Source organism: Pleurodeles waltl, chromosome 5 (genome assembly GCF_031143425.1).
Source record: "Pleurodeles waltl isolate 20211129_DDA chromosome 5, aPleWal1.hap1.20221129, whole genome shotgun sequence".
Classification (NCBI taxonomy): Eukaryota; Metazoa; Chordata; class Amphibia; order Caudata; family Salamandridae; genus Pleurodeles; species Pleurodeles waltl.
In genome coordinates, this window is record NC_090444.1 from 718,033,109 (window position 1) to 718,054,719 (window position 21,611).

Sequence of the window (21,611 nt, forward strand, 5' to 3'; positions counted from 1 at the left end):
CCTGGCATAGTCCTGCAAAATGCTGATCCTTAAGCCTTGCCAGATGAGAGACTTGACCTTCTTCATGTGGGTTAGGATAAGCTCAGAATGTTGGAAGCTCAAGGGTCGAAATATTAGCATCTGTGGAGAAGTCAAGTGTCTAGGTTAATGTGTAGGGACCCTGTGAGCGCGTTCAATTTTGAAGTCCTTGGTAAAGGTGATACTCAAGGTTGATGGAATACATGATTCCAAGGAAGCCATGGCAGCAGGGCATTTGTCTTCTATTCCTTCTGGTAATCCACAGATCCTGAGGTTCCCTCTCCTGTTGCCATCCTCCAAATCGGTTACTTTGCGTTTGAGAGATTGGATGACATAGTTAGTCTTGAGAATGTGTTTGTCTTAGGCTAGTAGGTGATTCTCAGTCGTGCTTATACAACTTTTGGTGTTTGTCACCCTTAAATTCAGGTCTTTAGTATACCTCCTAATTGCTGCAACCTCTGTTTGTAGCATATTGGTTTTGGTCTTGGTGCTTTGCGCAATATCATGAACGTCGTTAAGCTTTTTAAGAATCATTTCAAGGGTGGATTGATTTTCATATTTTTCTTTGATAGGAGAGACTGGGACTAATGTATTGTGTTTTGATCTCTTAAGACTAGACTTGGTTTCTTTGTCCTTGACTTGTTTATTTTCTCTTGTTTTTGCAATTTTTATTTGGAGGTCTGATAGATGGAGTCGAATCTGTCGGTGGAGCCAAGCCGGTAGCGTAAATAAATGACAAGTGGTGGAGGGCACGGTCTCCTAGGTCTGTAATAGTGGTCACTTTGGTGTACTGTTATCTCCACTGCGTTTGCTATGAAATTACAAGAGTTTACTTTAGATCATGAGGCAAACTCTGGGGTTTTAGAGGACTAGAGCAGAAACCTTTGTTCTCAAGCGCAGATACTCTGGGTGCTCAGGGTACTATAGGAGTTACTACAGTGCGAATGCTCACAAGTAAGAAGTGTTCTTAGTCTGGTTGCAACAAACACTTACATTTCAGGGGATCATCCTGGAGTATGCTACATCATAGTGCACATAAGTGTTGCAAAGACTGCAGAGAAGTCACAAGTGGGATTGCAGGTCCTCAATCAGCTCAGAACACAGAACACATTGAGAAGGACAGGCTAAATGGGTAGAGCTTCGGAGCAGAGGGTAATGCTAGGTCTCAGGATGGACTATTCCCCCTTTGCTCAGCTATTTGTTATACTTCCCCCATCATACATTCATAGCTCCTGAGATTCATGTCAGGGAGCAAAGTCTCAATTTCTCATTGCAAAAGTTTCACCAGGAGCGCACACAGTGTATGAAGTGATTCTGGGGGCTCATAGTAGGATATTTGAGTCTGATTTTGGCAGAGGAGTGTTCTTTGGTAGGAGTGTGGCAAAGATTTAGCATCAAACGGAATGAATACGCCAATCGTTTTCAGCACGCCGCCATCTTGTTTACCGAGGTGGTGCGTACTTCAGCACAAAAGCTGTTTCCCAGGGACATAGGATGGGTCAAAATGCCGGGGCTTGCATCGCTCGTAATTCCCAGTAACAAATCTCCTTTTTGGAGATCTGGCAATTGAGTATGGCTGGGAGAGCGATCGCATTGCGCGGCAGGCTGTGGAGAGCTCAGAGGTAAGGCGGCATCCCAATGCGCCCTGCTCCCACCCATTCTTGAACAAAATGATGATGGCATCAAATGCCTCTCCCCCAAACCAACACCTTGGGCAAGGAGGGAGGGAAACAAAGATTATCTTGCCCTTGTGCCAAGGAGAAGGAGCTGAACAAATATCCCTATGCGATATGATAGCATTTTGGTAGCTTGGTAGTTTGTCCTTTCACTTGCCATACTCAGTAGCGTGCTCTTGGTTTCTTTTATGATTGTTATCCATATTCAGTATTTAATATACATTGAGTGCTCAATGTATTGAATTTCAAAGAGAAGTTCAGCAAGGGGGGGCTTTGCAGATGTAATGTTTTCCCATTGACATTTTCCACTTGTCTTGTACATAATATAAACATGTTGAACTGTGCGCTCTTGTTTTCTCACATGTTACATTATTACATTTATGGAAGTCATGCCTATTTACAATCTACAAATATAGAAAATATGTGGTGAGGTTTGAATGTGTTGATTTGCAAGACGGATTTTGACAGACTAATACTTTTCATTGTAGTATTAACAGCAGTACTAAGGGCCAGATGTAGGAAAGGATTTGCGCCTCGCAAACGGCGAAAAATGCCGTTTGCGAGGCGCAAAAGCCTCTCCGCGATGCAGAAATGCATTTTGCGAGTCGGATCCGACTCGCAAAATGCATTTCCGACTCGCAAATAGGAAGGGGTGTTCCCTTCCTATTTGCGACTCGCAACGCTATGCAATTTCATTTGCGACCGCAAAAGCGGTCGCAAATGAAATCGCAGTTACCATCCACTTGAAGTGGATGGTAACCCAGTCGCAAACGGGAAGGGGTCCCCATGGGACCCCTTCCCCTTTGTGAATGGAAACAAAAATATTTTTTCAGAGCAGGTAGTGGTCCTATGGACACTATATAAACACTAAAGGTGTGGGATAGTGGGAACTGAGGGTGGAACTGGTTTAGTCTCTGTTCAGTGCCCGATGTCGGTTGGAATGCTAAAATCCTGAGATGGGATAGTAATGGTTGGAGACTGTCCAATCATGGGGGTGCTGTGTAGTCCTGCAGGGGAAGGGGGAAATTTCCTTTACGGACTAGGTGGTCTCACACACATAATAGTGTCTTGCTTCATCATTTGACCACCTAGCCCCACCCAAGTAAGATGATACTGCTTGGGCGGACTCAACCTCTTGGTTAAAAGAACCAGAGGGAGTGCTGAAATTAGATTGCCTGGATAATTTACAGGGATCCAGAATGGGTGAATAATAAAGTAAAATTACCGAACATGTCACCAGTGATTGCTACTCATTTTAATGGTGGTGCATGCTGGTAAGACTAAAAATAAGGGGGAGAGGCTCATTCAGAGAATAATGTCTCTTTGAGTCTATAAAAGAAGTGTATCAGACCAACATGTTTCTGCCCTCACTGAGTGCTGGTAGGTCAGGGGCATTCATCAGGGTCGGAGCACACGTAAGAAGTGGGGTGCTCAAAGTGGATAAAATATGGCCTACCTGAACAGGTAGTTCGCGGTGGGGTAGGCCCCGGAGTCGGGGGCGATTGGCCTCTGGTCTGGCTAGTGCCGGGGGGGGGGGGGGGGGGTTTCCCTTGTAGTCACACTCACTCCAAAGGGAATACCATGGGGGGTACCTACATGCCGGAGCCAGGTGCTGCAGGCCCACTAGTAGCATTTAATCTACAGGCCCTGGGCACATATAGTGCATCCTACTAGGGACTTCTAAGTAAATTAAATAGTCCAATTGGGTATGATCCAATGTTACCATGTTTAAAGGGAGAGAGCATGTGTACTTTAGCACTGGTTAGCAGTGGTAAAGTGCGCAGAGTCCTAAAACCAGCAAAAGCAGTATCTAAAAAGTGGATGGAGGCAGGCAAAAAGTTAGGGGTGACCACCCCAAGGCTGTCAGATCTAACAGGTGTTATTCAATTTGATCCTAAAAGAGCATATGTTCAGTGTTTGCTTTACAGAGTTGCACCAGCACCTAGTTGACAGTAAGCTGATGGATCTTAGAAAGCTTGCTGAGGAGGCGGACCTCTGGATTAGCACCAGAGTGTCCAAGAAGATACCTGCGGGGGACACCCACAAAGGTGGTCAGGGTTCCCAAGAGAAAAAGAGGGAGGAGAAAAACTTAAAAGTAAGGAGTTCTCAAAAGGCCCACAAAACAATTCCCAAGGGGAGGGGGAGGGGCGGTAACCAGTTCCCACCTGAAACTGCCAGAAAGCCAGGGTACTTTGAAACATAGAAAGGGAAGTTTATCTCCAAATGCTTAGAGTGCTACCAGTATGGACACTCTAAGGGCGACTCCCAGTATCCCAAGAGGGCGCAGCCCTCCACTGGAGTGCATATACCTGGGTTGGCTTGTGTAGCGCTCGGGGGAGGGGGGAGATGGTCCGAGTTAGCTTTGGGATGCGGATAGAGGTGTCACTAGTATCCCTGGGAGATAAGGAAATGGTACCAAAGCCCACATGCCTGCCAATACTTCCAAGTATAGGCAGTGGGTCACCATTGATGGGCAAAGGGTGGAGGCTCTGCGTGACACTGGAGCCAGTATCACTACTGTCAGGAGTCAGCTGGTGTCAGCAGAGCAAGTCATCCCTAATACCTTCCACCAGGTCATAGTTGGTGACAATCGTAATAGTCACCTTCCGGTCGCTCTGGTTCTCTTCGAGTGTGGGGGGTCTCTGGTACTCTAAAAGTAGCTGAGAGTCCTGCCATGCCTGTAGATTGTCTGTTAGGCAATGATCTTGAGCACACATCCTGGAAGGAGGTAGAGCTCAGATTCCACCTAGAGATGTTAGGTTTGCCTGAATGGGTTTGCATGACCAGATGGTCCATGGCTTCCCAGGAAGGGAGTCAAGGGTGCCTGGAGCCCGTAACAATGGCCCAAACAGCTGCACAGAGGAAGGGCAAGGGGCGTGGGAAACCGGCCCCAGATCTTCCTGTAGTGGTGGACTGGGCCCCCGAAGAGGAGGTCCTTGAGCCAACTGGGGAAGACATTGCCACCCTGGGTAACCTGCCTGAGCTTGCTGACTGGCAAGTGGAGGGTGGGCCAACCAGGGAGGAATTCTGCAAAGTGCAGAAGGAGTGCCCCACTCTTAAAGGTCTGAGGCAACAGGCCTCAGCCCAAGCAGCAGGTGAAGCCTCTAGCGATCATCACATATATTGGGAGAATGATCTCATCTACAGTGAGCCTAAGGTACCGGCCGCTGGGGCAGCATGTGTGCTGTTGGTCCCCCACTGTTACCGGGCCTTCCTACTGGGCCTGGCTCACGACATCCCCCTGGCAGGACATTTGGGGCAAGACAAGACCTTTGCCAGGCTTGTCACCCACTTCCATTGGCCTAGAATGTGGGTAGCCTGAGATAATTTCTGTAGGGCCTGCCCAACCTGCCAGGCTAGTGGGAAGACAGAGAAAAGGCTTAAGCCCCCCCCCCCCCCAAATCCCATTTGCCGTCATTGGCACCCCCTTTGAAATAGTGGGATTCAATGTCATTGGTCACTTGGACCCTAAAACCACCCTAGACAACAGGTTTATCCTGGTTTTGGTGGACCATGCCACCCGCTATCCAGCGCCAATCCCTCAAAGGACATTGACTGCACCAGTGGTGACCAGAGCTCTTATGGGGATATTTACCCATGTGGGGTTCCCAAAGGAGGTTGTGTCTGACAGAGGCACATACTTCATGTCAGCGTACATGAAGTCAATGTGGGATGAGTGTGGGATAGCCTACTGGTTTACCACCCCTTACCATCCTCAAACCAATGGGCTTGTTGAGAGATTCAACAACACCGTGAAAGGCATGATCACTGGCCTACCTGAGGCCATGAGGCATAAGTGGGACATCCTCTTGCCATGCCTTCTCTTTGCTTATAGCAAGATGCCCCAGGAAAGGGTGGGGTTCAGCCCCTTTGAACTTCTCTATGGTTACCCTGTCAGGGGTCCACTAAGCATAGTCAAGGAGGGATGGGAGAAAGCTCCCAAGAAACCTCCCCAGGATCTGGTCAGTTACATGCTGGCCCTCCGCAGCCAGACACAGCGTTTCTGGAAACAGGCCAGGAGCAACTTTGAGGCCAGTCAGGAGGTGATGAAGGAGTGGTATGACCAGAAGGCCACTGTCGTAGAATTTGCACCTGGAGACAAAGCCTGGGTGATAGAGCCAGTAGAGCCTAGAGCTCTCCAGGACCGCTGGACTGGCCCATTCGAAGTCAAGGAGCGAAAGGGGGAGGTCACTTATCTAGTGGACCTCAAGGCCCCTAGAAACACCCTACGGGTTCTCCACTACAACAGACTGAAGCCTCATTTTGAGAGGACTGACATCAGTATGCTTCTTGTGACATATGAGGGCATGGAAGAGGAGAGTGAACCTCCCCCCGACCTCCTCTCTGCCAAGGAAGGTGATAGGTCAGTGGAGGGTGGTAAACTCTGACTCCTGAATCTAGATCAGAGGGGAGACTGCTACGAGTTTTTGGAGCAGTTCTCTTCCCTGTTCTCCCTCACTCCTGGGCTCACACACTTGTGTGTCCAGGACATTGACACAGGAGACAGTCCACCTGTGAAGAACAAGATTTACAGGGTGTCAGACAAAATGAGGTCCAGCATCAAGGATGAAGTTTCCAAGATGCTGGCTCTTGAGGTGATACAGAAGTCCATTAGTCTCTGGTCCAGCCCAGTGGTGTTGGTTCCCAAGGCTGCTTCTCCTGGTGCCAAGCCAGAACTTAGGTTCTGCGTGGACTACTGGGGTCTCAACTCTGTCACAAAGACAGATGCTCACCCCATTCCCCGAGCTGATGATCTCGTAGACAGACTCGGCGCTGCCAAGTTCCTTAGTACCTCTGACCTCATGTCAGGGTATTGGCTGATCACCTTGACTAAAGGGGCTCAAGAGAGATCCGCTTTCTCTACTCCTGAGGGTCATTACCAGTTCAGAGTAATGCCCTTTGGATTGAAAAATGTCCTTGCTACCTTCCAACAGTTAGTTAACGGGGGCCTAGTTGACAAGGATGCCTTTTGCGAAGCCTACCTAGACGACATTGCCGTCTACAGTTCCAGCTGGGAGGATCATCTGCTCCACCTCAAGGAGGTGCTTCAGGCCCTGCAACAGTCACGCTTGACCATCAAGGCCAGTAAGTGCCAGATTGGGCAGGGTTCCGTAGTGTACTTGGGAAACCTAGTAGGTGGAGGCAAGGTGCAGCCTCTCCAGGCCAAGATTGAAACTATCAAGGCCTGCCAACCACCTAGAACCCAAACAAAGGTGAGAGCCTTCTTAGGCCTCCCAGGATATTACCGCAGATTCGTTAAGGGATATGGCACCATAGTAGCCCCCTTAACAGAAATGACATCCAAGAAACAACCTAGGTAGGTGAATTGGACAGAGGCCTGTCAGAAAACCTTTGACTTCCTGAAAGTAGCCATGTGCACGCCCCCAAGAAGTACACTTTCTATTATGCCAGTTCCTGAGACTTCGATCTTGAAAGTTATTGCTGGGTCCCGATGCCATGCTGACCGAACCAATGTCCAATTGACGAAGACTGTTGCAGCTTGCTGAACCATACTGAGGCAAGGTATAAGACTATGTTATTGATTGTTATGTCCATTTACTTTTGTCTTTAGGTACCAACCACTAATTTTGATAGAGTCATAGTTAGATGTTTTTCCAAATTTGTGTTAACTAAATTGTTTTGCATGAAACCCAAACATGCTTTTCTAATCAGAAGGTTAGTTAGGAGACTCACTGGAGACACTTGCTAAATATTAGCAACAGTTGATGTCTTTCTTTGCTGAACCTAAATGTCTGACATTTCTATTGCGCACTTTTTCTTGTTATTGATTTGTACTGTAGCTCTAGAATGTGTAGTGATCTACGCATTGATTAAATTGAGATTCTTTAGAAGATTCGGTCAACCAGTGTTGTTTCTGTATGTTTGTCATTTGATTTTGAGACTACTTTACATGGTATTAGCATTGCTAATATAGGGAAATAAACATTCTAACTTTTACACAAAGGTGTGGTTATTCATGACCAAGGAGTTATGGTGTGTGGAAATTGCTGACCTCCAAGATTATTGAGGGTGTTGATTGGTATTTTTATTGATCAGTATGGAACCTGAGTCTTATGGTGGGAACTACTCTAAGCACAGTCAAAAGGTCCATCGAACCTCTAACGCGCCCCCTTATAAACTACTGACACAAACCAAATAAGGTCAGACGCGCTAACAGTGATGGTAGGAGAGTATGATGGTTAGTCTCCTTAAGAGCCCATCACAAAGTTCAAAGATAGGTAGAAGAATATTTGGACCTAGAGACGGTAAACGAGAAATAGCATGTACCAAGAGTTTGTAGTGGGGTAATGGCTAATCCCCCAAACAGGAAATAATTTGTAGATTGGGTAGGAGACAGTGTGAATGGACTAGGTTTTGTGCTTGCACAGCTTATGCAAATCACAGGTAAATTGTGATGTGTGTGAGGGTTTAGGGAGTCTGCATACTCCAAATGAAGTTGTTGAAGGAGTATGCATTCTCCGAAATGTGAGAGGAGGGATGTTGTCGAACTTCACATGTGAGTGGCGCTTTGTGCTAGAAAATTGTCCACATGGTTGTTGGTATACGGGCCATTCGAGGTCTAAGACTCTGGAGTATATTGAAAAGTGTATGAGACACTTGGTTTTTGTTGTAATTAGTTTGGTTTAATAGGTCGATCGGGCATGGTCGACAAGTCAGAGTGTGAGTCAAAGTGAGTGAAATAATTTTTCGACTGAGATCTGGTGAGTCCTATGTGCACCAGGACAGACCCACTGATCAGTTGAGAGTAAAATTTGCAGGTCGAATTTCGCTTGCGAAGCAGGGAAACTGAGAAAGAAAGAGTAGTTGGTAGAGCGAAACTCTGTCAGTGAAAAATCCGTAAGGTCTCTGAAGCGATTGTGTTACACTACCTGTAGTAAACTGACAAATTGGGTTTTGATTTTGTTTAGTGCTCGCAATAATTTTGCATTAGTTGGGTGTTAATCTGAGTTTAGGAGGACAAGCGGCAAGACTTTGTCAGCTACTGTACATGTGAGTGTGACGTCATTTGAGTAGCGCTGGGATAGATTGGTTAGTGAGAAGGGTCGCACATGGATTGGCGGACAACCGTGAAGCTCAATTGTTTGAGAAGACCGATGAAAGGGATTCTGGGATTAAAAGTCACTTTCTGATTTGATTTAGAATAACATAAAGGTTGCAGAAATTACATTTTTCAAAGCTTTAAAGAGTACCCCGGGGGAGATACATATATTCCGATGAGTATAGGAGACATTGCACTCCCAGGAGGTACACCCACTTATATCGTATTTGAAGAAAGGGGTGCTGGGCCATGACTTTGGCTGAAACAATGGTGCAAAGTGACAGAGAAGGATGGAAGTTTAGTGTTTCCTGCCCATGGAACATTTAATTTGAGGAACTTAGATAATTTGAAGTGGGTACTATATGATTTGAAACCCCCTCTGAGACCAAAACAGTTCGAGGCATTGGCAATGTGGGAATTAGTAGCCTGACAGCAACAGCAATAGAAGTTTGAGAGGAGAATGAGAAAGGCAGAAAAAACACTACCGGAGGCTAGATGGGACAGCAATCAGAAATTGTGGAGAACCAGGACTTTACAGGGAATTAAGTTGTTTCCTGCAATTACACATGACAGCAAGAGAGAAGAAAGGAAAGCTACTAGAAAGTCAAACAGAAGTCCCTCCAAGAGTAGGGAGCAGAGATCAAAAGTTGGTAGCTCAAAACCCATTGCCACAGCTGAATGTCCCAAGGATTTACCCTGATGTACCCTTTGTGGAAACGGCCACAAACTTAATAGTGCTGACGGGACAGGTTTTCCCGAAACCAACTTTGGTTCAGACAGAGCCAGCTCCACTCTTACTGCCTCGAGTGCAGACACAAACAATGCCAAAGTACACTCCTATAACAGGAACACAGACAGATATGTCTGTACTGATGTGTCAGAATGCGGGAATCATGCACCCACAAAACCCGAATGTTAGACTGAATCCAGACGCAGTGTCTGTACCTGTCACCATTGGTCCAGTCATACCATTGTTTGCCCAGGGAAATATCAGTACAAACGGACAGGGAGTCCTGAGTCAGAATACAATGAGAGGAGGACTCAATGAGAGTGCCAGAGTAGTCTCTCCTGTGGGACAGACCTTTGATGGAACAGGATCATTGTTAGACCTTAGTCCTTTCGGAGTCCCTCTGATTACTGGGACAGCATCAAACATCAGTGATAGCTTGAAGTTACTGACACCGCAGTCTCCAAAATGAACTGGACAACAGTTACCAAGTACTCAGCCCAATAACATTTCACTACAAGGTTTGACAAAGCAACAATTGACCGAATGGTTAGATAAGCTGAATAGTCCACAAAATTCTTCTAGGGCAGAAGAGTACTTGACCTACACCAGACTAGGGATAAAAGCAGGTGAACTCATTAAAGGATCTATGAGTGTAAACAGACTTGAATCCTACACCGATGCACAATTGCAATACTTGTGCCCAAAAATTACAAGGGAAGCGAGTGAGGTACATCAAAGGCTAGCAGACTTAGCAGAGAAATGCGACATAGAAATTGAGAAAACAGAGCACTTGAAGAGGAGTTACAGATTAGATTTTGAATCAAAAGATTTTGAACACATGATATCCGCAGGAATGAAAGCACCCCTTAGGTAGTTACTTCAAAGCATTCAAACATGGGGAGCATTAGACAAATGGAAAGGCAGGTGGGTAAAGAAAAGAGATAAGAAGAAAAGGGATTCCACAAATCTTACTGCAAATGCGCAGCAGATTGAGCATCCGGTAAAATTTTTACAAATGAGAGAAATTCCAGAAGGGAATTTTATCCCTGTCCCTTGGAGCAGAAGTGACATCCTGTCATTTAGAAATTACTATCCCAGGTTGAGGGATAAAGCAGTCGAATGGTACCAGCAGACAGACAGGTTTGTGAAACTCGCAAAATGCCTGTGGGAGGATTTGAACACCCTGTTACAGATAGTAGTTCCAGAAGATTTATGGATTGAACGCAAGAGGTGCGTAGATTGGCTGACAAAAGAGCCAGAGAGAGACCCAATTACAGGTGCACCATCTCCCGAAGTAATAAAATATTAATATAAGGTGATTGAGTTTTTGAAAACAAGAACTTTGCCTAAAAATAATGATTGGGAGAGAATAGACAGGACATCCCAGGAAGCTAAGGAGTCTGTACATGCAAATTATGAGAGACTGTTGCAGGCATGTAAACATTACATAGGTACAGAAATAATTGAGCCAAAAGACATGATTCATTTTATGTTCAGATTTGTGGAAGGATTGAGACCTGAAATTAGCCAGATGATTAAGAGTCATTTAATTTGCTGACAAGCAAAGCCAATTGATGAGGTGTTACAGTATGCAAAGTACTGTAGTGACAAGGTTGAATTGAAGCAGAGAAAGTTGAAAGAGAAGGCAATGGTAATGCAGAATCAAAGCGGCACAAGTAGGGATGCAGGGAAATTTTCCGCAGCAGCTGGGAAATGTGGTATTTCAAAATCAGGAGAGAGGTAGAGGTCGCAGAGGAATTGGAACCGGAAACCGTAGCCCCGATATGGGTACAGTAGTGGTTCAGAATGATATGCAGGGAATGAAGAAATTGTTGCCATGTAATGCTTGTGGAGGGATCGGACACCGGAAGTGGGAGTGTCCACTGCTGGTACAGGAAGGCGTAGTTCAACAAACAAGTGACATCAATTTGTTCCAAAACATGAGAGGACTGAGAATGAGAGGTCATAATCCAAATTTTCAAATCAATGTGAATCAGATGAAAGCTTTTCAACCCATGCAACAGTTGCAAATGCCACTGCATGCAAATGGCTCAGTCGTGGCCAATGCAACAGCAGGTTCAAATGGTACCTAGACAGCAAATACAAATACCTCAAGCCCCAATGGAGCAGCAGCAGGTGTGCTTCCTCAACAGGTTACTGGTCAAAGGTTTAACCAGAGTAATAACACAGTATACCAATTCCCATTACACAGTGAGAATGGAATAAACGATGATTGGGTGAGCGAGAGTTCGGACAAAGAATAATGGGTGCTTGCAGCTTCACTAGAAGTAGATCAGAAAGGTCTATATGTGAAGGGAAGAGTAATGGGTCGCAAAGTTCCATTCTTGGTTGACAAAGGAGCTACACGTTCTGCAGTGGGAACTGCAGAAGTTCCAAATTTGTCCCTTTCAGGAAAAACAGTCTAGATTGTAGGAGTAACGAATCAGTATTTGACTAATCCAATTACAGAATCAGTAAAGGTTCAAATTGCCAACTGTAAAGGATTACGCAAATTCGTAGTTTGTGACTCAAGTCCGGTATCCCTGCTGGGAAGGGACTTGTTGTGTAAAGCGAGATGTTCGATTACTTGCTCAAATGATGGAATTGAAATTCAGACGAACAGGGATGTTGAGGATGACCCAGCTCTAGAGAAAGATTGTGAGATAATAAATGAGGAATACCCTCTGATTAGTTTCTTTCCAGTTTTCACAGTAAAGGATCTTCCTTCTGATTTTCAAGGGGCAGGTAAAGAGAAGGAGTGGGATTTAACAGGAAAATACATTGGCCTAATCAAAGGAGTTGAACCGGTTAAGGTCCCAGTAAAGCCAAACACAATTTTATCCCAGATTCCCCAGTATCACATGACACAGGAGATCATTGAGAAAGTTGCTCCCATAATTGCAGAATTTGTGAACAAAGGGATTTTGAAAGAAGTGTTCAGCAGTCCATGTAATTCACTGATAATGGGATTGAGAAAGCCCTGCGGGAAAGTTTGAATTGTTTAAGATTTGAGAAAAATAAATGACATTGTGGTTAAATGTTGTCCCATGGTGCCAACTCCAGCAGTGATTTTGTTTCAGATCCCATACAATGCTGAATGGTTCACCGTAATTGACCTGTCACAAGCATTCTTTTCTGTACCTCTTCATGAGGATAGTCAATTTCTCTTCTGTTTCAAATTTTTAGATCAAGTCTACTGTTGGTGTAGAATTCCTCCAGGGTTTTAAGAATTACCTTCCATTTTCAACCAGATCTTGAAAAAGAATCTGGAGTCATTGGAAATGCCTTTCCAATTGACATTGGTACAGCACATTGATGATTTGTTGATTGCATTGAAAACAAAGGAAGAACGCAAGTACGATAAGATTACCTTACTGAACCATTTAGGAAAGAATGGTCATAAAGTGTCCCCAGCTAAATTACAATATTGTCAGAAAGAAGTGAAATATTTGGGCCACGAGATTGAGAAGGGAATTAGGAAAATATCCATAGAAAGGGTTACAGCCACATTGCAGATGAACCCCCCAGCTACACGGAGAGATGTCAGGATGTTTTGGGGAATGGTAAGCTACTGTCACCAGTGGATTCCCAACCTTTTAGTCATTTCGAAGCCATTGCAGAAGCTGATCACCAAAGGAATTACCCATCCCCTAGTGTTAGATCAGGCCTGTATGAAAGCATTTTCTGAGTTGAAAGAAAGTTTGTGCAAGGCCCCAGCTTTGGGAATGCCTGACTACACAAAACCCTTCACGTTGTTCTGTCACAAGTGTGATGCATGTTCTTTGTCTTGACTCAAGTCCATGGTGGTGTAAACCGCCCAGCAGCATAATTTTCAGCTACTTTGGACCCAGTTACAGCAGCTTTACCAGGCTGCTTGTGTTCTGTCACTGCGGTTGGACAGATCCTCACACAGTGTGAAGGCACTGTGATGGGACATCCCCTGACTATTATGGTCCCTCACTCCATTGAAGTTTTACTTACACAAACCAAGACGCAGTACCTAACAGGTACCAGGTTGACTCGATATGAGATGAGCATCCTGGGGTCTCCAAATGTATCATTCAAAAGATGTACAGTGCTTAACTCGGCAACCTTACTCCCAAATGAAAATGTTGAAATTGAAAAACTGGAACACATTGAACATGATTGTCTCTAAGTAACTGATCTATGTACAACTTCGAGACCTGATATCAGAGACATCCGATTGGAAGAAAATTACCAAATTTTCTTTGTTGATGGTTCCTGTTTGAGGGTCAATATGGAAATACTGAGAGCAGGATATGCTGTGTGCTCAATTTCTGGTTTACTTGAAGCATTCTGGCTTCGAGGAGTATACTTTGCCAAGTGGCGGAAGTGGTAGCCCTTACAAGAGCATGCCATGTTTCTGCGCAGCTTAAAGTTACTATCTATTTAGACAGCCAGTATGGATTATGATTTTGGCCAGTTGTGGTCACAGTGAGGTTTCCTGACCTCTTTTGGTTCACCAGTCAGAAATGGTGAGAGGATTCATGAACTGTTACAAGCTATTCAAATGCCAGAGAAGATTGCCATGGTGAAATGCAGTGCACACCTGAAATCATAAGATTTTGTGTCAATGGGAAATGGATATGCGGATCAAGTCGCAAGGTTTTGCGCATTGAACTGTATATCGTTCAAAGCTGAGTGGGAATTGTTACCTGGGGAAGATGAGACATGTCCAAGTTATGCATTACATGTTATAAATACATTGGAAGAATTGAAATTGTTGCAGAATAATTTTGCAAGGGAGGAAAAAAGGTCATGGGTCAAAATGAAATTTGTACAGTGTAAGGATGAACTGTGGATTTCAGAAGAGGGTCAATTGGTATTGCCAAACAGTTTGTTAACACAAATGGCTAGATATTATTATGATCTAGCACATGCTGAGAGGGATGCAATAATTTGATTGTTTAAACAGAACTGGTTCAATCCAAGGTTCAGACAGGTTGCGAAGCAGTTTGCCATTGTTGCGTCTTTTGTCAACAAATGAACGAGGGTAAAGGGACAGTGGTCAATTTGAGCTACATTGGAAGAGCAGGAGGTCCATTCAGCAGAATGCAGGTGGATTTTTTGAAATGCATGTGTGGAGGATTGAGATATGTGTTGGTGATTGTCTGCATCTTTAGTCGTTGGATTGAAGCTTACCCTACACAAAGAAATGACAGTCTCACAGTAGTGAAATTACTGCTTAGGGAACTGACACCACTTTTTGGGTTTCCGAACTCTTTAAAATCAGAAAGAGGAAGTCACTTCAACAATCAAGTAATTCAATTACTATGTTCAGCCTTAAACATTGAGCAAAATTTGCATTGTAGCTACTGCCCTGAAGCATCAGGACTTGTGGAACAGATGAATGGTACCCTGAAATCAAGGATGGCGAAAATGTGTGCTTCTGCGACTCTGAAATGGCCTGGCGCATTACCGTTAGTTCCGATGACAATGAGAAACATATCCAACCGGAAGACGGAACTGTCACCACATGAGATCCTCCCGAGCAGAGCAATGAGGTTGCCAGCGGTTCCTGCAAATGCTCTTGTGAACATAACAGATGATATGGTGTTGGACTACTGCAAAGGTCTGGCTGATGTGGTTCACTCTTTCTCTCATCAGGTAGAAGACACCACACTGCAGCTGTCTCAAGATCAAGGACACAACCTGAGAGAAGGTCACTGGGTTGTGATCAGAAAACACGTGAGGAAGACGTGTTAGGAGCCTCGGTGGACAGGCTCTTACCAGGTAGTGCTGATCACTACTACAGTTGTGAAGTGCGTTGGAGGTCTGAACTGGATCCACGCAAGCCATACGAGGAAAGTGGCATGTCTTTTGGACAATGAAGAGGAGTTGCTGGGAGTACTAACAACGACCAGACAAACCTCAGAGCCGGAAAGGGGAGAAAGAGGAACTGAAATTGAATTGGAGCAAACCGAAAGTAGTTTAGACACTCCTGTGAGAAACAACGGAGAAGTCCCGCAGGAAAGTGAAAGTGGACCGACCACAATTGAGGCAAGAGGAGGGTCTAGTCAGATAAGAGCTCTCCCAGAAGCCGACAGTCTTGAAAGACAAACAGCGCAACTGAAAGACCCTGAAGGGGAAGGAGTTGAGGCGGATCAAAGCCACTGTGGTCTGACTCCTCCTGAACCAGTTGCAGGTCTGCCAAGAGAAAATCCTGCAGTGCAAGAAGAAGTCACAAGTTCGGCACTGAAAAGAACATTAACAAAGGGTCCACTGAAAGGAGATAAGTGGCCTGAGTCATAAACGAAGAGAAAGGAAGCAATTACAGTGACAACAATTGAGGAGGAAGTAGACACGACAAAGAGAAGATTTGAGCGAAGGAGAATTGAATGGAGATCGAAAGCTGAAAAGAAAGAGAATTGCAAGTTAAAGGTATGCTCGTCCTGAATGGGCGTATGCAACAACAAGTGAATGGCAAAGAGAATTTTTGTCTTTTTGTTTTGATCAAGACATTCAAGGTCAATATTTTGGCACGTGAGGGAAACCAATGAACTGAACTGTTGAAACTATAAGCTGAGAGAAGTGCAAAGAAAAAAAGAGACTGTTGAAAGTAACCGGGAAAGTCTTTTAGTTAATTGATTTGACAAGTTGCTAAATCGATCTTTGACAACCTTACAGATTTTTGACAAGTTCCAGGAATTAAGACTGACAGCTGTAAATAATTGCTCAAGGAGATTGAAGATTTTTGTTTTGCTTTTTGCTGCATATTTATAATTTTTCTCTTCTACTTTCTGGTTCTTTCCAGATCACGAGTAACCTTAGCTAGCAGGGAAGGAAGAATAGGTGCTGTAAATACTTGAGTATTGGTTTGGGGATTGTATGCATGATATTGTGTCCGGTATTGATTGTGGGAATGACTGTTCTTGACAAGAGTAAAGCCAACCACACTTCAGCTTTAGAGACAACAACTGCACTCACAGAGATAGAGAAGTTTAGGTTAGATGAGAAATATCTGCACGTAGATAATGCACAAGAAGAGCCTTCTTCTAATGTTTTCTATCGCTTATTGAGTAAGTACGTTGAGACGACGGATGTGAGAGATTGTTATGTTTGCACACAGATTCCTTCATCAGTCAAGGAAGGAGTTACCTATCATAGTTTTCCCCTTACTTATGGGATAAGTTGTAGTCTGTTACTAACCAGATTCTATAATCAGGAGTACATCCAGTACTTCTATTCCAGTTACGATGGCGTGTTTTCATATGTCCCTATAATTAAATACCTGAGTAGAGTAGCTAAGCAGAACACTATAGAATTAGTGAGAGGATTCTTTGAGCCTACATTAACCTTTGGCACTGTATATGTGCATGGAAACAATTTGACATGCTTTCTTACACCAATAGAAAATATCTTCTTTGATCAGATAGACAATACGAGAAAGGCATTAAAGGAAAAGTTAGAAAAGGGTTTAGAGAAAAGAACGTTTAGCTATGATTATGCATTTAGTGAAATCGAAACACAAAGATAGTTAACTTTAGATGCGCAACATGTAGGAAAGCTTTGTGTATATAGGCGTAAATCTAGAACTGATGCGTTGTTTGTTGGTACAAGTGAATGTAGGCATGTGTTTTTGTTTCAGAGTAAATGGACGCTCATGTTGAATGGACAGGATCCAGCAGTTCCTGGAGTTTATTACATGTGTGTGCCGAATGCTTATTACCGACTTCCAAGAGGATGGTATGGCACATGTTATTTAGGGATAGTTTTCCGAAAGATATTTCAATTTAAGGACTTGAAAAGATTACCCAAGAACCAGGTATTCGGGAAAAGGTTGGCAAAGGATTTGCTTCAGTGGGAAATTGGCTGAGCAACATTGGGAAAGGGATAATATTGAAAATAATACAAGGTATATTGATTATTGTGATTTGTATACTTGGAACAGGGGGAATATGTAAATTGTATCATGTAATTAAATCATAGAAAATTAAAAATGATAAGAGGAGGGAAGAAATAAAGATGGAAGAATTGTTTAGGGAAAATTCGAAGAGGGAACGAAAAATTAAAAGAGATAAGGTTAACAAATTTTAGCTGAGTGAAAATTTGTGTGGGAAGATGTTAGTGTGATAACATATTTAGTCATCAGAGGAGGGATTGTTAACGCTGAATTTTACTAATAAATATTCATGTTGTCTGAATGTTAACACCTGCAAAGAAAATGAATAAATATAGAGAAATAATACAAAGGTTTGAAATTGTGCCTACTTGAGTGCCACTAATCACGAAGTGTACTTATTAACTGCTTATTAATACAAAATATTGTGCTCATGTTTAGATTAATGTAGTAGTATGTTATATTAATGGACATGTATTATGTATTTGCTTTATTAATCATATGCCTTAAATTAGCGAGGTCTTGGGCCTAGTTGCAAGGCTTCATGTCAAGTTGTATTGCTTAGACGAATCATAAAATGGCTGCTTAGAGAATTAGATTTGAAAGTTTCCATTGCATTGATCAAATGCTAGTAGCTAAAATTCTTTCCCATGAGAACAGCTTGGTAGAAAATGTTGTACTAGTTATTGACACTTTGTAGAACTTAGTGTGTGTAAAGGCGATGTTCCCAGGAACTAACAATGGATGCAAAGACTGGAGTATAAGCTGATACAAAGTTATTACCTGACGATCTTAGAGTTGAGGTTCTACTTTCATTGGACTAAACGTAAATATACGGTTCTTTGACCAACAGCAACGTGGAGGAAGTTTTAGGGAATCTAACTTAGCCAGACTGCATGGAGGGGAGAGAGAGGGGAGAGTTCACTCTTTCCTAAATCTTCACCGAGGGGAGATGCGCCATACACACCCATTTTTCCTACCTGCACCGAGAGTGCACACGTTTCCAAAATCTTTACCGAGAAGTACCCTTCCTATTATGCCCATTCCTGAGACTTCTATCTTGAACTTTATTGCTGATTCCCAATGCCAGGCCGACTAAACAGATGTCCAATTGACAAAGACTGTCGCAGCTTGCTGAACCATACTGAGGCAAGGTATAAGACTATGTTACTGATTGCTATGTCCATTTGCTTTTGTCTCTAGGTACAAACTGCTAATTTTGATAGAGCCATAGTTAGATTTTTTTCAAAATTTGTGTTGACCAAATTGTTTTGCATGAAGCCCAAACATGCTATTCTAATCAGAAGGTTAGTTAGGGGACTCACTGGAGACACTTGCTAAATATTAACAACAGTTGATGTCTTTTCTTGCTGAATCTAAATGCATGCTATTTCTATTGCACAGTTATTCTTGTTATTGATTTGTACAGTAACTCTAGAATGTGTAGTGATCCACGCATTGATTAAATTGAGATTCTTTAGAAGATTTGGTCAACTAGTATTGTTCCTGTATCTTTATCATTTGATTTTGAGACTAAGGTAAGTGATATTAACATATATTCTAACTTTTACATAAAGGTGTGGTTATTCTTGACCAAGGGGTCATGGTGTGTGGAAATTACTGACTCCCAAGATAATGGATGTTATTGATTGGTATTGTTATTGCCCAGTATTGAAACTGAGTCTTATGGTGGAAATACTCTAAGCCCAGTCAAAAGGTCCATCGAACTTCTAATGCGCCCCCTTATAAACTAATGACACAAACCAAATAAGGTCAGACACGCTAACAATATTAAATACAGTACAGAGAGGAGGCATAGGCCAGCCAATAGTGCATTTCTACATCTTTGTTCCGACACAAGAGACTGTGTTGAGGTGAGTAATCCATTGACTTGCTTTTCTTCTCAGGCTCAGCTGTTTGTTGCCACATTTGGGACCTTTACTGTTCAATGACAAAGAATGTGAACATCATGCAAGGTTGTGTGTCGGAATAACGCAGGTCTTTAGCACGCCTGCCTTAAGAACGGGTCCGAAACCACGAATGCATCTCTGCAACGCATTCTTTTACCACAGAAGTCATTACAACGACTTGCCTTGGGGAAAGCGCTGGACTTTGGAATAGTATAGTTCACTATTCCAACTCCAAATAGCGCCACAGTAGGGAAAGTGTTGGACTTAAAGTCCAACATCAGTCCAACAACACTTTCCCTAAGGCAAGTCGTTGTAATGACTTGAGTGGTAAAGTAATGCGTTGTAAAGACGCATTTGTGGTTCAGGCCGCGTTGTAAAGGCACAACGTGACTCGAGCCTTGTTGTTAAGGCTGTTTCCCATCATGCAATGTTCCTGCTGTCCATTGAGGTTTCTAAGTAAAGATTAGAAGTAGTCAGTGATGATGACTTTCCAGTATATAAACCCTGTATCTTTTCAGAGGAACTGAACACCAGCCATTAACCAATGATACAGCTATAAAGACCACAAGGTGGCAATGTCATTACTGTCAAAATTTAAATGAGCTTACTGGTAAAAACTACCTGCAAACCGATTACTATACAGTTTTGGCTGCATATTGTAAATGGGATTCAAGTCGGAAAATATGCTGTAAATATATATAGTTTATAAACAAATATGTTTCAGTTTATGTAGCTGACCATCGTCTGTTTAACGACTGACTTACATTGTTTTTGTTTTCATCTCAAGTCAGATGGTACGAGGCCAGACTCCCCAAAGCTTGTTCATGCATAATGTCTCGCACTGCAAAGATCACTACTACGAGTGGGGAGAAGATGCTCAATGTCCCTTACCAGAGTTTTCCGGCAACAAACCAGCGGTATTTGTAACTAAGGTCCCTTTACCTGTCATTATATTGCTAGACTGTGTGGTGCATGAGTTAATTCAGTTCAGATCTTTTGTCATGTGCAAAGCGTATGCTGTGTTTATATATAAAGTGTCAATACCTTCTGGTCAAATTCGGAGTGCAATCTTAAAAATGGCAAAACATTTCCTTTGCGTTTTAATCAAATTTGATCACAATTTAAATGGTTATCACATTCTATGTTTAGTTCGAGGTGCTTTGTCTTATGTAATGTCATGTTCTGTTATAGTAATCTATGCATGCCTACTTAAATATTGCGCTACTCTAGATACGGAAAATAGTGCTACACCTTTATAATGTTATCATCATATTGTAATGTGTAAGCTGTTATTACTGCAGCATGTTTATGGGCACTGGCTGGGAAGCAAGTAAATGACATGGGTTCCTGCTAGTTGGTTTCAATTGATGTGATAGGCCTGGAGAAAAAGGGTTGATGATTCATGTAGAAGTTATGTATATGGGTGACGATAATAGCCTGAAGGGAAGCTAATTTTTATTTTTTATTATCTGTGTATTTATAAAATCAGAACCTAAATTACGAGGCCTGCGGGCTCTGTACAAAGCAACCTGCCTCATAGTCTTAGATGGTAGAGAGAGATACTAGCACATTTTTAGTGATAACTCAATACTAATGTATACGAATAAAGAGACACAACGTCACAGTGAGGTGCAGCAGGAATACCGTATGGGATGGTAGGACGATTGTAAACATGTATAAACAGCACCACCGAGGAAGCAAGTCCTAGGTGCAAAGAAAGCTTGTTCTAGAAGCAGGCTTCTTCAACGAGCAGCTAGTTCCCAGCTGGTAGCTCTCCAGCCACCTGCAAGTAGCAGTCCCACGTGCAGGTCCGCCTTCTAAATTCAATGTTTTTTTTGGCTGAATTAATGTATGTATTCAAAATTTAAAACCCAGTATTTGAAACGAAAATATGTTAATGTTCATACTTTATATAATAATGTTTTAATAAAACTGTTTAAATTTTAAAAATCTATTTAAATCTGATATTATAATAATAATAGCAATAATAATAATGACACATAAGGCGGTGGGAGACCTGTTACTAACATTATCACTTTGGTGCCATGGGCGTTAGAGCTGTGGCTTTTAAAGATTACCTATATAGAGGCACTGACAAAGTCTTTTTTAGGTCGAACTTGCAAGCGCTATGACCTGTTCTATGTATTGTGGGCTTTTAGGCACACCCACCTCACGCCCATCACTTCGACTCGTTTGTGGGCTTGCCTTTCAAAAATCACTTGATGTCATTGGTAATTGCTTTAGGTTTGTCCCGCCTTGAAGCTGTTTTTGTCACGCCTTGCAGACTGCCACTCTTACATCGATTATTACACAATTGCCGATATACGTCAGCGTGAGAGAATTATTTATTTTGTAT

General features: G+C 43.1%; 1 protein-coding gene across 1 annotated transcript in view; it reads left to right on the forward strand.

Annotated features, from left to right (window-relative positions):
• Positions 1-21,611, forward strand: part of NOX3 (NADPH oxidase 3) — a 543,543-nt gene that overhangs the window by 296,003 nt on the left and 225,929 nt on the right. The window contains exon 7 of the mRNA XM_069234670.1: positions 20,043-20,172. Coding sequence (XP_069090771.1) covers positions 20,043-20,172 — 130 coding nt within the window. The remainder of the gene's footprint in view (positions 1-20,042; positions 20,173-21,611) is intronic.